The sequence below is a fragment of the Volvox carteri genome (genome assembly GCF_000143455.1).
Source record: "Volvox carteri f. nagariensis unplaced genomic scaffold VOLCAscaffold_4, whole genome shotgun sequence".
Lineage (NCBI taxonomy): Eukaryota > Viridiplantae > Chlorophyta > Chlorophyceae > Chlamydomonadales > Volvocaceae > Volvox > Volvox carteri.
In genome coordinates this window covers 1,265,274-1,276,763 of record NW_003307547.1, presented here as the reverse complement: position 1 = coordinate 1,276,763, position 11,490 = coordinate 1,265,274, and the positions used below count along the sequence as shown (strand labels likewise).

The 11,490-nt window shown below is 51.8% G+C and overlaps 3 protein-coding genes across 3 annotated transcripts in view; 2 read left to right on the top strand and 1 right to left on the bottom strand.

Annotated features, from left to right (window-relative positions):
- Positions 1 to 243: 243 nt before the first annotated feature.
- vmp35 (metalloproteinase, extracellular matrix glycoprotein VMP35) lies at positions 244 to 2,801 on the top strand (the record flags this gene model as incomplete). The annotated part of the gene is made up of 3 exons (XM_002946889.1): positions 244 to 712; positions 1,193 to 1,560; positions 2,514 to 2,801. Coding segments are annotated over 3 exons (1,125 nt in total), but the record flags the coding sequence as incomplete, so codon positions are not given.
- vmp34 (metalloproteinase, extracellular matrix glycoprotein VMP34) lies at positions 2,784 to 8,540 on the top strand (the record flags this gene model as incomplete). Its single annotated transcript, XM_002946888.1, has 5 exons — positions 2,784 to 3,006; positions 3,886 to 3,938; positions 4,496 to 5,069; positions 7,515 to 7,882; positions 8,250 to 8,540. Coding segments are annotated over 5 exons (1,509 nt in total), but the record flags the coding sequence as incomplete, so codon positions are not given.
- Positions 8,541 to 10,540: 2,000 nt separating this feature from the next.
- The window catches only part of VOLCADRAFT_87035 (uncharacterized protein), a gene marked incomplete at both ends in the record, with an annotated part of 8,787 nt that continues 7,837 nt past the window's right edge, over positions 10,541 to 11,490 (bottom strand). The window contains one exon of the mRNA XM_002946708.1: positions 10,541 to 11,329. Coding sequence (XP_002946754.1) covers positions 10,541 to 11,329 — 789 coding nt within the window. The remainder of the gene's footprint in view (positions 11,330 to 11,490) is intronic.

Below are 11,490 nucleotides of genomic sequence, written 5' to 3'. Positions count from 1 at the left end.
ATGTGTTTGTGTGTATGTATTTGTGTGCGTGTATGTGTTTGCCGCATCGATTTCAAACTCCCTACTACAATCCTACACTAACTCAAGCCAATTTCATGTCTCTCTCCCTCCATTCATTCATTCCACCCGCAGTCATGCCACGTGGACGAACTTGGTGTCTGCAACCCAGCTTCGGCTTCGAGCACCACCATCTTGTCGGCGAGGCCTGTGCTCTTGCCGGGCGCCAACAGCGACATCATTTACAAGCAGCGGCTGCTCGTCATTATCATGGACTACTCTGCCTGCCGTGCACCAGCCGCTCTATCAGAATTCGGGGCACGGAACATCTTCATGGGCAAGCCTAGCCCTGTGGGCCTAGGCAGCGGCATCACACAAAAGTACTTGCAGTGCTCGTACGGCAAGCTCAACATCACGGCGTTCAAGGCAATCACAGTGACCGCCAACTGCAGCAGCAATGAGCCGGGGCCGTCATTCTCTACATGCCCCGTGTTGAGGTTCATTAAGGACGGGAGCAGCGGTGCCAAGGACATCCTTGGTGAAGACGCATTCCTGTCGGACTTTAGTCATTACGTCTATGTTCTTCCGCCGGGGGTGAATGAATTCTGTCGCGGAGACTGGGCAGCAGTGCCGGGGCGGCAGATTGTGCTGCGGACGTTGTTGGGCAGTTTGGAGCGCTGGTCGGCAACACTGGAGCTGACGCTTCACAACTTCGGTGAGGCGCGAATGAATTAATTCGACTAGTGGGGGGAAGGCAGTAAGTAGGGTGCAAGACGGAGGAAAGGAGCGAATGGATGGCTGCGCGGAAGCTAGCAAACAGTGTAACTGAACGACATAAGAAAGAAAACGAGGGGATGTTGTCAGATGGATGACTCAAGAGGGCTCCTCGTGCTAACATTTGCCTCCTATAGATTATCTGTAATAGATAGCACTCCTAGTATTAGCTCGGCATTTTGTATGCCAGCCACGGCGGGCCGCTTTTTTGCTTCATCTGGCAATAATCTGATGTATGAAAACTTAAGAGTGATATTGAGTTGCATGGGGTTCTGCTCTTGGGGGTGCATGCTTGAGGCGGTAATTGCCAGGGCACTGGATGGATGGATGCCGTGTTTATTAACTTCTGACGCCATCAGCACGCAATGCATACACAACCACACACACGCGGGCGCGCGGGCGCCCGCCCACCCCGACGCAGGTCTGTGGCACTCATGGCAAGGCGGACATGAGTTCGAGGACGGTTCAAGCCCCTCGGGCCGCAAAGACGTCTGCCCCAACGCCCCCGAGCTAGCCTACCTGGGCTGGACATCGCCAGTGAAAGGCGGAGGCCAAGTCGACGCAAACACGCTGCCAGTGGGCACGGTCCGCAGCTTCAACCTGCCCGCCACCTACCTGACGTCGGACGGACACTTCGTTAGGGTTGTCCCCGACTGGTTGCCGACGTACAGCAACCGCACCGGTGCCAAGAACCTGTACATCGCCGTACGAGTCAACAAGGGCGGTGATGCGCTTCTGGCAGCGCCGTACGCAAACGCGGTCAATGTCCACGAGGTCAACGCGACCATGGTAAGTTACTTGCTATCTTATAATAACAATGATAATAATAATAATAATAATAATAGTAAAATAATAGAAACAATAATAATATAACAACTTAAATATTAATAATAGTATTAATAATAACAGTAATAATAATAGTATAATAATAATAATAATAATAATAATAATAATGATAATAATGAGAGGCACCATATCAAATCCAACCCACTTAAACGTGATCTGGACGGATTGGTTCAATCGTACAATCTTGTAGACGTATATGTGTACGACCGAGGGAGGCACAGCAGTTACATGCTGCAGCTTGACTCCCTCCAGTACCATTATTCCCCATCCTTCTCTTCCCCTCCCTGGCTTTTGTAACATTTCCTGCATAGTTCTGTGAGATAAGAAAAAGGATGTTTCAGTTACTTCGTGTGTTAGGCAGTTAGTAGAGCTGTGACATATGAAGCTGTTACCGCCGCTGGTAAGTATCACTGTATTGGTATAAGGAAGCCACTAAGTGATTACTAAACAGGTGGGTGGGACCCTAGGATAGGTCCGCTCCACGAGTGTAGTGTCCTATATTAGAACAGCACGATCCATGTTTAGTATAGGGTGCATAGTGCACGTGCATAGAAGGTACTAGAGTAATGGCTATCATTGAGCAGCTAGCTTACAGTTCGCAAGTATCAACTGGTCCATCAAGTATCCTTCCTTCCAAATAATAAGTGCGGTGCGTTAGGTGCTGTGCGTGAAGGGGGAGGATCCGTTTCCACCTGTCGGCCCGGGCGTTTTCCTTGATTCCCCCACATTTCGCGCGCTCGATCCCTGCTGCTAAGTAAATGGGAGTGACGATGCTCAACCGCTTTCCGTACATGCCGCCGTGCATGCCGCCATAATAACAACTAACTCGCGGCCTCTCGCCTAACTCGCCGTTTTGGTAACCTACCATGCCATGCACCCAATCACATCCCCCACAGGACAATGACGCCTCGAGGTACCCGTACACGGATCGCAAAATCAGCTTCATCAATTCGGCGGCACCCCGCAGCCAAGTCGTTCTGACCGATTATAAACTGGTCCTGTACGGCGGATCTTGGGTCAGTACGGATGTCCTCAGAGTGCACTTTTGCCGCTACCGTGATTCCCCGCGGGAGTGTCCCTCCCTGGACTCCTTGGAGGCCGCCCTGCCACCGCCTCCCAGGAAGAACCCCCTACCGTCACCGAAGCAATCGAAAGCGGCGGATGCCCGCAGGCCGCCCCCGCCTGGTGCAGCCGTTGGCGGTGTCACCGCACCAAAAGCAGTGGATGTGACAGGGGAGCTCACATTGTTGCTTACCCACCAAAAGGAAGACCAGTACATCATCATAAAGAGCGACGGCGACAGTGTACCCATTGCGCTGGGCTATAAACCCCCCACGACGGACGACAGTGGGCAGCCTGTGACCCGTGGAGCGCTTGTGACCATCGTGAGTATTCCACCGCCTCGCATCTGCTGCCTTCTTATTTATTACTATTATTACTATTATTACTATTAATATAATAATATATTCATATGATCATGATTATTATATTGTCATTGTTTATTAATAATAATAATAATTATTATTATTATTATAATTTAAAGCTGATTATTAATATTATTATTATCATTATTATTAATTATTATTATTATTAATTAATAATAATATTATTATATTAATTCTAATAATAATAATAATAATAATATTTATAATTATATATTTATAATAATAATAATAATTATTATTATCATTATTATTATTATTATTATTATTATTATTATTATTATTATTATTATTATTATTATTATTATTATTATTATTATCACTGCTACTATTGTCCCTTTCATAGTCAGTTGATAACGGCATGCTGCCTACGTGTCACTATGTTTGGCGCGCTTTGTGTGTTGCAGTAGCCACCGTACTAATACAGAATTACTTAGAATAATCCCGAACCTTAAGGGTAACCTAACTTGCCGTAGTGCTATAAGCCATAGTCATACGCCACCATGCCGACTCCTTGCTCGAGGTCCTCATCGCTACGTTTTAGCGCCTACACATTCATTCTGCGTGTGCCGTACGTTACGCGCGGCAGCTACTAGTCCTAATAGCTGTTATTCTCTAACGCATGCAACGCGTATTTACCTGTGTGAAATTGCACGCACGACGCTGACCTAGGGTGCAGCACATCTATCCCTACAATAAGAAATACAACCACATATTATGCCATTACCAGCCAATCAAACAGGATAAGGAGCAGGCTGGTGCCGGCACTTGCGGTCCTCAGCAAAAGCCCCAATAGCCCCAGCTGGGGGGTGCGCAAATATAAGAGATCCTGCGGGATCACCGGGGGTATGTTCTGGCCGCACCGGCAACCAGCGCTCGGTAGCAGTCATACTCCTAGGTAGCTGCGTGCGCGTATGTACTTCCAACAGCCACTCAGCCAGCATCAGCTAGCCCATCAGCTTTAAATGTCTCGACCACGGAAATGTGTTTGTATGTGTATGTATGTGTGTATGTGTATGACTTCGATTACACTGTGGGCCGCGAGAGCCGGGGGCCGTGTATGTGTATGTATGTGTGCATGTGTGTGTATGTATGTGTTGTGTATTTGTGTATGTGTATGTATGTGTGCATGTGTGTGCAATTGTGTGTATGTATGTGTTGTGTATGTGTTGTGTATGTGTTGTGTATGTGTTGTGTATGTGTGTATGTGTGTATGTGTGTATGTGTGTATGTGTGTATGTATAACTATTCAATCCTGTTGTTCGGAAAAAAAGGAAGGTTATGAAGTAATAAAGCTGTATGGTATGCTTCGAGTTTTGGAAGCACTACTGCATTCACACTCGCTCATCCCGGGCTTAATTATCATTAGCTTATCCATTCAATTACAGTCCCGATTGAAAACATAAACTCCTCGGCGTGTCCCCGTGTTCGTACAGACATGCTACATGAATGCACGGCTGGGCACCTGTGAACCTGTTCCGGGCACGAAAACCATCGTCTTATCGGCGATGCCACAGCTCTTATTTCCCGACAAGGGCGCCATCATCAATCAACGGCTGCTAGTAATGATTATGGACTATTCGAGCTGCGGCGTAGCCCCTACGATGAGCGTGAACGAAGTGCGGAATATCTATTTGGGACCGCGAGGGGACGGTAGCGGCGGTATCGCACAAAAATACACGCAGTGCTCAATCGGCAGGTTCAACCTGAACGCCACAGCGTTCACAGCGATCATTATTAATGGCACCTGCCAAAATGGAACGGCTATAGAATGCAATTCTCATCTTATGGGTATGGAGGCCAGAGCCAAAGCGAAGACGCTGCTGGGGGAGACGGCGTTTTCAGACTTCACCCAAAGGACCTACTTGCTGCCGGGCTCCTTTAAATGTGGTTTCATTGGCTTAGCAAACCTTGGAACCATTTACCCGGCATTGGACTCCTGGCTGTTGGCTATGGACAAAAGTGTGTACCGCTGGGCGACCGTCATGCAAGAGACCCTTCATAATTTTGGTGAGTCAACGACCCAGATGCATGCATGTATATCTGAAGCTTGTGTACCAAAGGTCCCACCAACAGTGGTTTTTTTCGTTTAGGGCGGGTCTCAATTTATTCCACCCCAAGTAACAAAGTTGCTAGGGTCGTCGTTATTTATTCCTTAAGTGTGAGGCGCTGGGGGGACCCACCCACACACAAGTTACAACTCCCCTCATAGACCAAAAGTCACGCACTGAGGTGGCGCGTTTTCGTTCGTGTGTGCACTCTTCGTGCACATGTGCAAATAGTTTCAGGCATTGTTTATGAGCAATAAGTAAAATCGACCAAGCAAAGACCCAAAGCAAGCAACCGCCGCTGCAAACCACAGCACACTTAAGGACTCTACCGGTTCATCATGTACCGGCCCCTGCTGCTGCTGTCTAGACACTTCCTGCCATATAAAGTCGCTCTGGCCCTTGCGGATGTGCTGCGACTGAGCCCACTTGGCACGGCGAGCGCTCGGGTTGGGCGCCTGGAATGGATTGCCGCCCGCACCGCATTCACTGTTGTTGTTGCCGAGCTGATTAGGCGATAGCTTGCGCTTATGCTGATCACACCTGCCATGGAGGGCAGGGGTAATGGCGCCCGTGTCATCAGTCGCCGCTGGCAGCAACACCATTGCCGATGCATTACAGCACCGCCATACCAAACGCCTTTCTCAGGAAAATGTTTAGGCTTATCTTGCTGTTTTGGTGTCGGTTCGACGTTCGAGTTGTTGCCTTTTGCGTGTTTGGCTATAAAGCCATAGCCGTCGACGCTGTTGCCGCTGCTGCCAAGCTGCTGCTGGGCAGGCTGCGGCCCCCCGCCCCTGCTGAACTGTAGCACGGCGGCGCCATAGCCGTCGACGCCGTTGCTGCCGCTGCCAAGCTGCTGCTGGGCAGGCTGCGGCCCCCCGCCCCTGCTGAACTGTAGCACGGCGGCGCCATAGCCGTCGACGCCGTTGCCGCCGCTGCCAAGCTGCTGCTGGGCTGGCTGCAGCCCCCCCCCCTGCCCACCGCCCCCGCGTGCAGGCTTGCCTGCCTGCCTGCCTGGCACTACAACAGTGGTATAACAACAATGTTTAACTTGCCTGGCTTCTCAGAAATGAGACCTGGACCAGCAATTGCTGGCAGTTCACGCGAAAAGTTACCTGCTTTCCTCCGCACGTTACTCTAAACAACTTTGTGTAATCACTTTTGACACGAGTAGAGAAGACCCGAGCATGCAGGTACTCAGAGGTGAACGCCTTTTGTCTATGCCTAAACGTTCCACGAACTCCTGCAGCTCGCTTTCTAAAGGTGTATGCTTGTGTTTACACCGGCAAATGGAACAGTTGCTATCGGAATTAACACCGCCAAAGGACTGACAGCTGTTCGCTTTGGCCATGGCCAGCGAAAAGCATGCCAGATCCTGCTCTTTAGCGCATACGTTCCATAATTATAAGTTGTATAGCAATATCAATCAGGATTCTTGAAAATGCGCTTACGCCCTGCCTTATTTTGCTTATTTTGGCTGCGACCCCTAAGACCAAGATACCCAGCCAAATATTCAGGGAACGAGCCGAAACGGAAACCTGCGGAAACGGAAACCTGCGTAAATAGGTTTCGTCACGCTTTCCGCAGCGAAGCCCAGATTGGCGGAAATGCGGAAAGAGAATCCGCATTTCCGCGTTTCCTGTACGGCGGAAATTCCAAGGAAAAGTTTTGAAATATTGGGGTCGCTTGTCGTACGTATCGGGGTCGCTAAGGGTCCCCCACCTTTACTTATACCCCTGTTAGCAACTGCCGCTGCTGCTGTGATTATATTCTTACCTGTGAGGAATGTTGGAAATACGCACACATACATATATATTGTATATGTAAAGTATAAATGTATATATTGTAAAAAATTGTAATTGATGAGCCATACATACTTGCGAGCTGACCAGGAACTAAGTTGATGCACCGTTTATCCGCTAGATTTGGTTGGATGCTGATGGTGAGTTGCCGAACCCAACGAATACATTCTGAAGTCGGATGGGGTTACGGATTAGGGTGCCCCTCTAGCAGGGGAGAGCAGGGAACTGCCTCGGGAAAGGGGGCCGCTGGCAAGTTAACCACCCTGTAACAACATACTTATGTACTGTATACAAGAATACTCTGGAATACTATTTATAAGCAACTATTAGAAAATAAAAACCAATAAATATACATCAAAAAATAAATTGTAAATGTAATAATGAAACGCAGTCCCAATGTAACAACCCAAGGTTTAAAAAGGGTTTTAAAGCATCATCAATCAGCAACCTTAAAACCCTAACTTGCAATTGGACGGGCGACATTGCATTGGTCTGTCTCAGTCGAATGTACCAAGTTTGCACAAGTGCCACACACCACAACTGCAGATTGCAAGACAGGGTATTATCAATGGGCAGACACATGCATGCATGCCTTCGCCCCACAGGTCTGAGGCACTCATACCAATATCAAAGAGAGTATGCAGATTTCTCAACCGCTATGGGGAGTGGAAACGCCTGTCCCAACGCTGTTGAAATGGCCTTCTTGGGCTGGGCCACCCCTGCGGAAGGCGGAGGCCAACTCGATTCCACCGAGCTGCCGGTGGGCATCGTCCGCAGCTTCACTCTGCCCGCCACCTACCTGAAGTCGGAAGGAATCTACCTTCGGGTTACCCCCGACTGGTTGCCGACGTACATCAACCCGCACAAATCCAAGAACCTGTACATTGCTGTACGAGTCAACAAGAATGGCGACGTGGAGCTCAAAAGGCCATATGCGGACGCAGTAAATGTCCACGAGATCTATTCAACTGAGGTGTGATGGATGGGGTCGTCCCAATGTCGTTTCTCCGTTGAGCAATCTGTCAAGCATTCGCATAGCAACACCGCGATACAGTTGGTGAGGTTCACCACCACTCTTCGTATCAGGGAATTTCCTCAAGTAGAAGTGCTGCTCTGCTGCTACTGCTGCTACTACTGCAACTGCTACTGCCTGTTCGTTTGGTTTTGCTCGGCCGCATCTTCAGATCTCTGGTTAGTCAGTTACTTGTGTTTGGTTCCTTATCAAGCCTCATCAATACAAATGTCAGTCGTCAATGTCCCACCATCATCATCGCCATCACCAAACAACGTTTGCATCATTCTTTCCAACATACAACATCCCGCTGCTTTTGCCCCCGCAGGACTACAACCCTGAATTCTTCCTCTTGGATCCCATCATTCAATTCCTCACCGCAATTGTACCCGGCAGTGTAGCCAATTTGACCGACTATAACCTCGTCGTGTACGCCGGATCTTGGGTCAGCCTGGACACTCTCAGAGTGCATATCTGCCGCTACACATCTACTCCTCAGGAATGCCCCGGCCTGAGATCGCTGCCACCGTCACCGAGGCCACCAGCACCGCCGCTAAAGCCAAGACCGCCAACGCCAAGTCCGAAGCCGCCGAACCCCCCTCAGCGTTCACCACCGCCCAGCAAATCTCAGAACCCAAGAGCTTGATAACCACTTGCTGCACGTGGCTTAATAAACTTGATAACGGATAGACGCGCGTGTTCTTACGCGCCGGCGTAGTAAACCTCACACATGTTTCGCAGACCGCATGGGGAATAGTTGTACGGCCTTGGGGACGTCGTCTTTGGCGGCTTGTTATATGTGATGCGTGACACCCGCCATCGCGACCCGTGCCCGTGGCATTGAGCTGCTGCCGCGAAGCCGCCATGTGAAATATTGCATGGAGTCGGGTAGTGCTTGAAGGAGACTCGCCCGGGGAAAAAGCGGGAAGGTTCCTTCATCTGCTGCGGCTTATGTGGTGCATTGGCCGTACGTTATAAATAAAGGAAATACTGCACAAACAGAGATGGGCACATCCAGTCATGTGCAAAAGCACATCGCTGGAGGCACGCAGGAGGAGTAGGGTTTTAGGGTTTTAGGGAGTAGGGCAATCTGTGCGCGTGCCCCTACCTATAAATCGTTTGCATTGCATCTTTATCGACCGACATTCAATCAATCATACTAAATATGTTTCTGCATGATTCCTTCGTTAACAGGGCTTAGTGGTGCGGTCTGCTGAATCAGCTCTAGGCCGATGTGCGCGCATGTGTCGTCTGCTGCTGGCGCACTCATGCTCCAGCTGCTTCAGCCACAAACAGACTTTGGAAATAAAGGGGATTAGTGGGTTAGAGGGATTCGAATCCTAAGGGGAACTCTCTGCTAGTATGCACAACAGCTCAAGTATTTGGGCGACCAACCTGCCGAATCTTATCCGTGTCATACGGATGAAGGGGCTCGTCCCCTGCCTGCATTGAATCTTTCTTCCCTTTTGACTTGGCCGCGTCCGTGTGGTGATCCATGACGGTTTCTGCAGCTGTTTCGTCGTGCATATCCGGACTAAGTATTTTAGTCACCATCTGCTCATATAGACGCAAATGGTCCTTAGTGACTCGTAGTTGGTTAATTGGTTGGCTAAGTTTTTTCCTGGTTTCCCCGGGTTCGTTTTCCCTTCCTCTCCGTTTTCTCCCTCTGTCAATTTTGTAAACTAACTTCTTTTTGCCGACCCTTCTGAGTCATAGTGAAAACCAATGAAAAAAAGCCTCTTAGACTAAAGCTCGAAGCGAAGTCAAAACATTTAAGCGGCCGCTTAATCGCGCGGTTTGGTGCAGCAAACTCCTCCCATACCGGACAACAGTAGCGCTCAGCTGTACTACTGCTACGTAGCTATTGTACGACAGTACAGCACATAGGGAAGATGCAGCAGATGTAGTCCCCCCCCCGCACCAGGAGCGCGTACCACCTAACCCCCACGCATCACGCCATCGGCGACAATCACCTCCTGGATCGACCAGATGTGGCACCAAATGAAACACCTCCACGAAAGTGGTAAAACCAGCAACCACATACACACACGCACAAAAAAAACGCGGCTCTGCATGCAAGCACCTCTTCCCCCGCCCCCCTTCCCCCCCACACACACCCACACCCACACCCACACGGCGCATCATTCTGCACCATCAAAAACGCGGGGGGCACCACGAATCGAAATCACAGGAAAAAACACAGCGCAACCCCCCCTCCCCTCCCTCCTTGCCTGCCTGCCTCCTTGCCTGCCTGCCTCCCTCCCTTGCCTGCCTGCCTGCCTGTTGGCCCCGCTTCCATCACTACCCCTAAGGGGGGGACCTCTTCACCCCACCAGCCCCACCAGCCCCATCAGCCCCTCCCGGTGGCAGCCCCCCCCCCCCAAACCCCTCCGTGCGACAACCAACCTCGCCACTGACCTGACCGACATCCCTAATGCTGTGGCCCTCCTCACCATATCTCCACATACATATGCACATACATTTACACATAAATACATACGTAAATACATACTTACTTACATACACGTGCACTCCCTGCTGCTCCTGATAATCAGTCGCCGCCGCCACCATGGCGGCTGTAGTCCAGATCAGGTGCCGGTTGCTAGTGCAGCCGAACCCCTAAGCCGCGGCCGTATCGGGTGATGATGTGGCGGCGCCACTGCCGCTGTTGGCGCACAGGTGGGACAGCCACGTGGCCATGTGGCGAATCAGGCGCTGTTCGCGGCCACCAGCCGCCTCGGACAACTCCTCTAGAAGCGCCTCCACGGCCGGGCTGTGGCGAAGCGCGTCCAGGAGCACGGAACGACCCGTGGGTCGTTGCAGCGGCGACGGTAATGAAGCGCCCGCCGACGCGCCGCCGTCGGCTCCGTCGGCGGCAGCGACATTACCACTGTTCCCTTCGTTATTGCCATCTTCCACGCGCGCGTTCGCGTCTGTTTTGCCAGAAAACGGGCTGTGGGACGCTGTGGAATCGCCGTCGCCGTCGCCCACCGCCGCCGCCGTCGGCCACGCCAGCCCCACGCTTGCTTCCAGTTCCCCAAGACCGCTGTCGCTACGGAATACGACAGAGCCGTACTTCAACTCCTCAGGCCCCGCCACCGCCGGGCTCTGCGCCAGGAGGCTGTCCGACGTGGCTACGCCGCCGCGGCCGCCGCCGCCGCCGCCGCCGCTGACGCGACGTGACGGTGCCGTCGCTGAGCCAACGGAACGACGGCTGCGCGGCGGCTCCGATAGCTCCTTCTCCAGGGCGTGCGCGTCGTCCCAGAACGACGCCTCCGCCTCTGCGTCACCGTCGACGCCGGCGCTGACGCCGCCGTCGGGCCCAGTGAGGCGCTCTTCCGCCAGCAGGTTGCAGCACAACCCCAGCGCTGTACTGCGGACCTCTTCATGTGCCTCAGCCTCAGACACCTCCGCCGCGGCACGACCGGCAGCGGCGGCGGCGGCTCCGCCGCCGCCGGTGCTGCCACCGCCGGTGCTATCAGTGCCACCGGGCGTGCTCGGCCGTGGCGGAGCCGCCGAGCGGCGGCCGCCACGGCGATGCGCCAGACCGGCGCCTGGCGCGCTAGCGG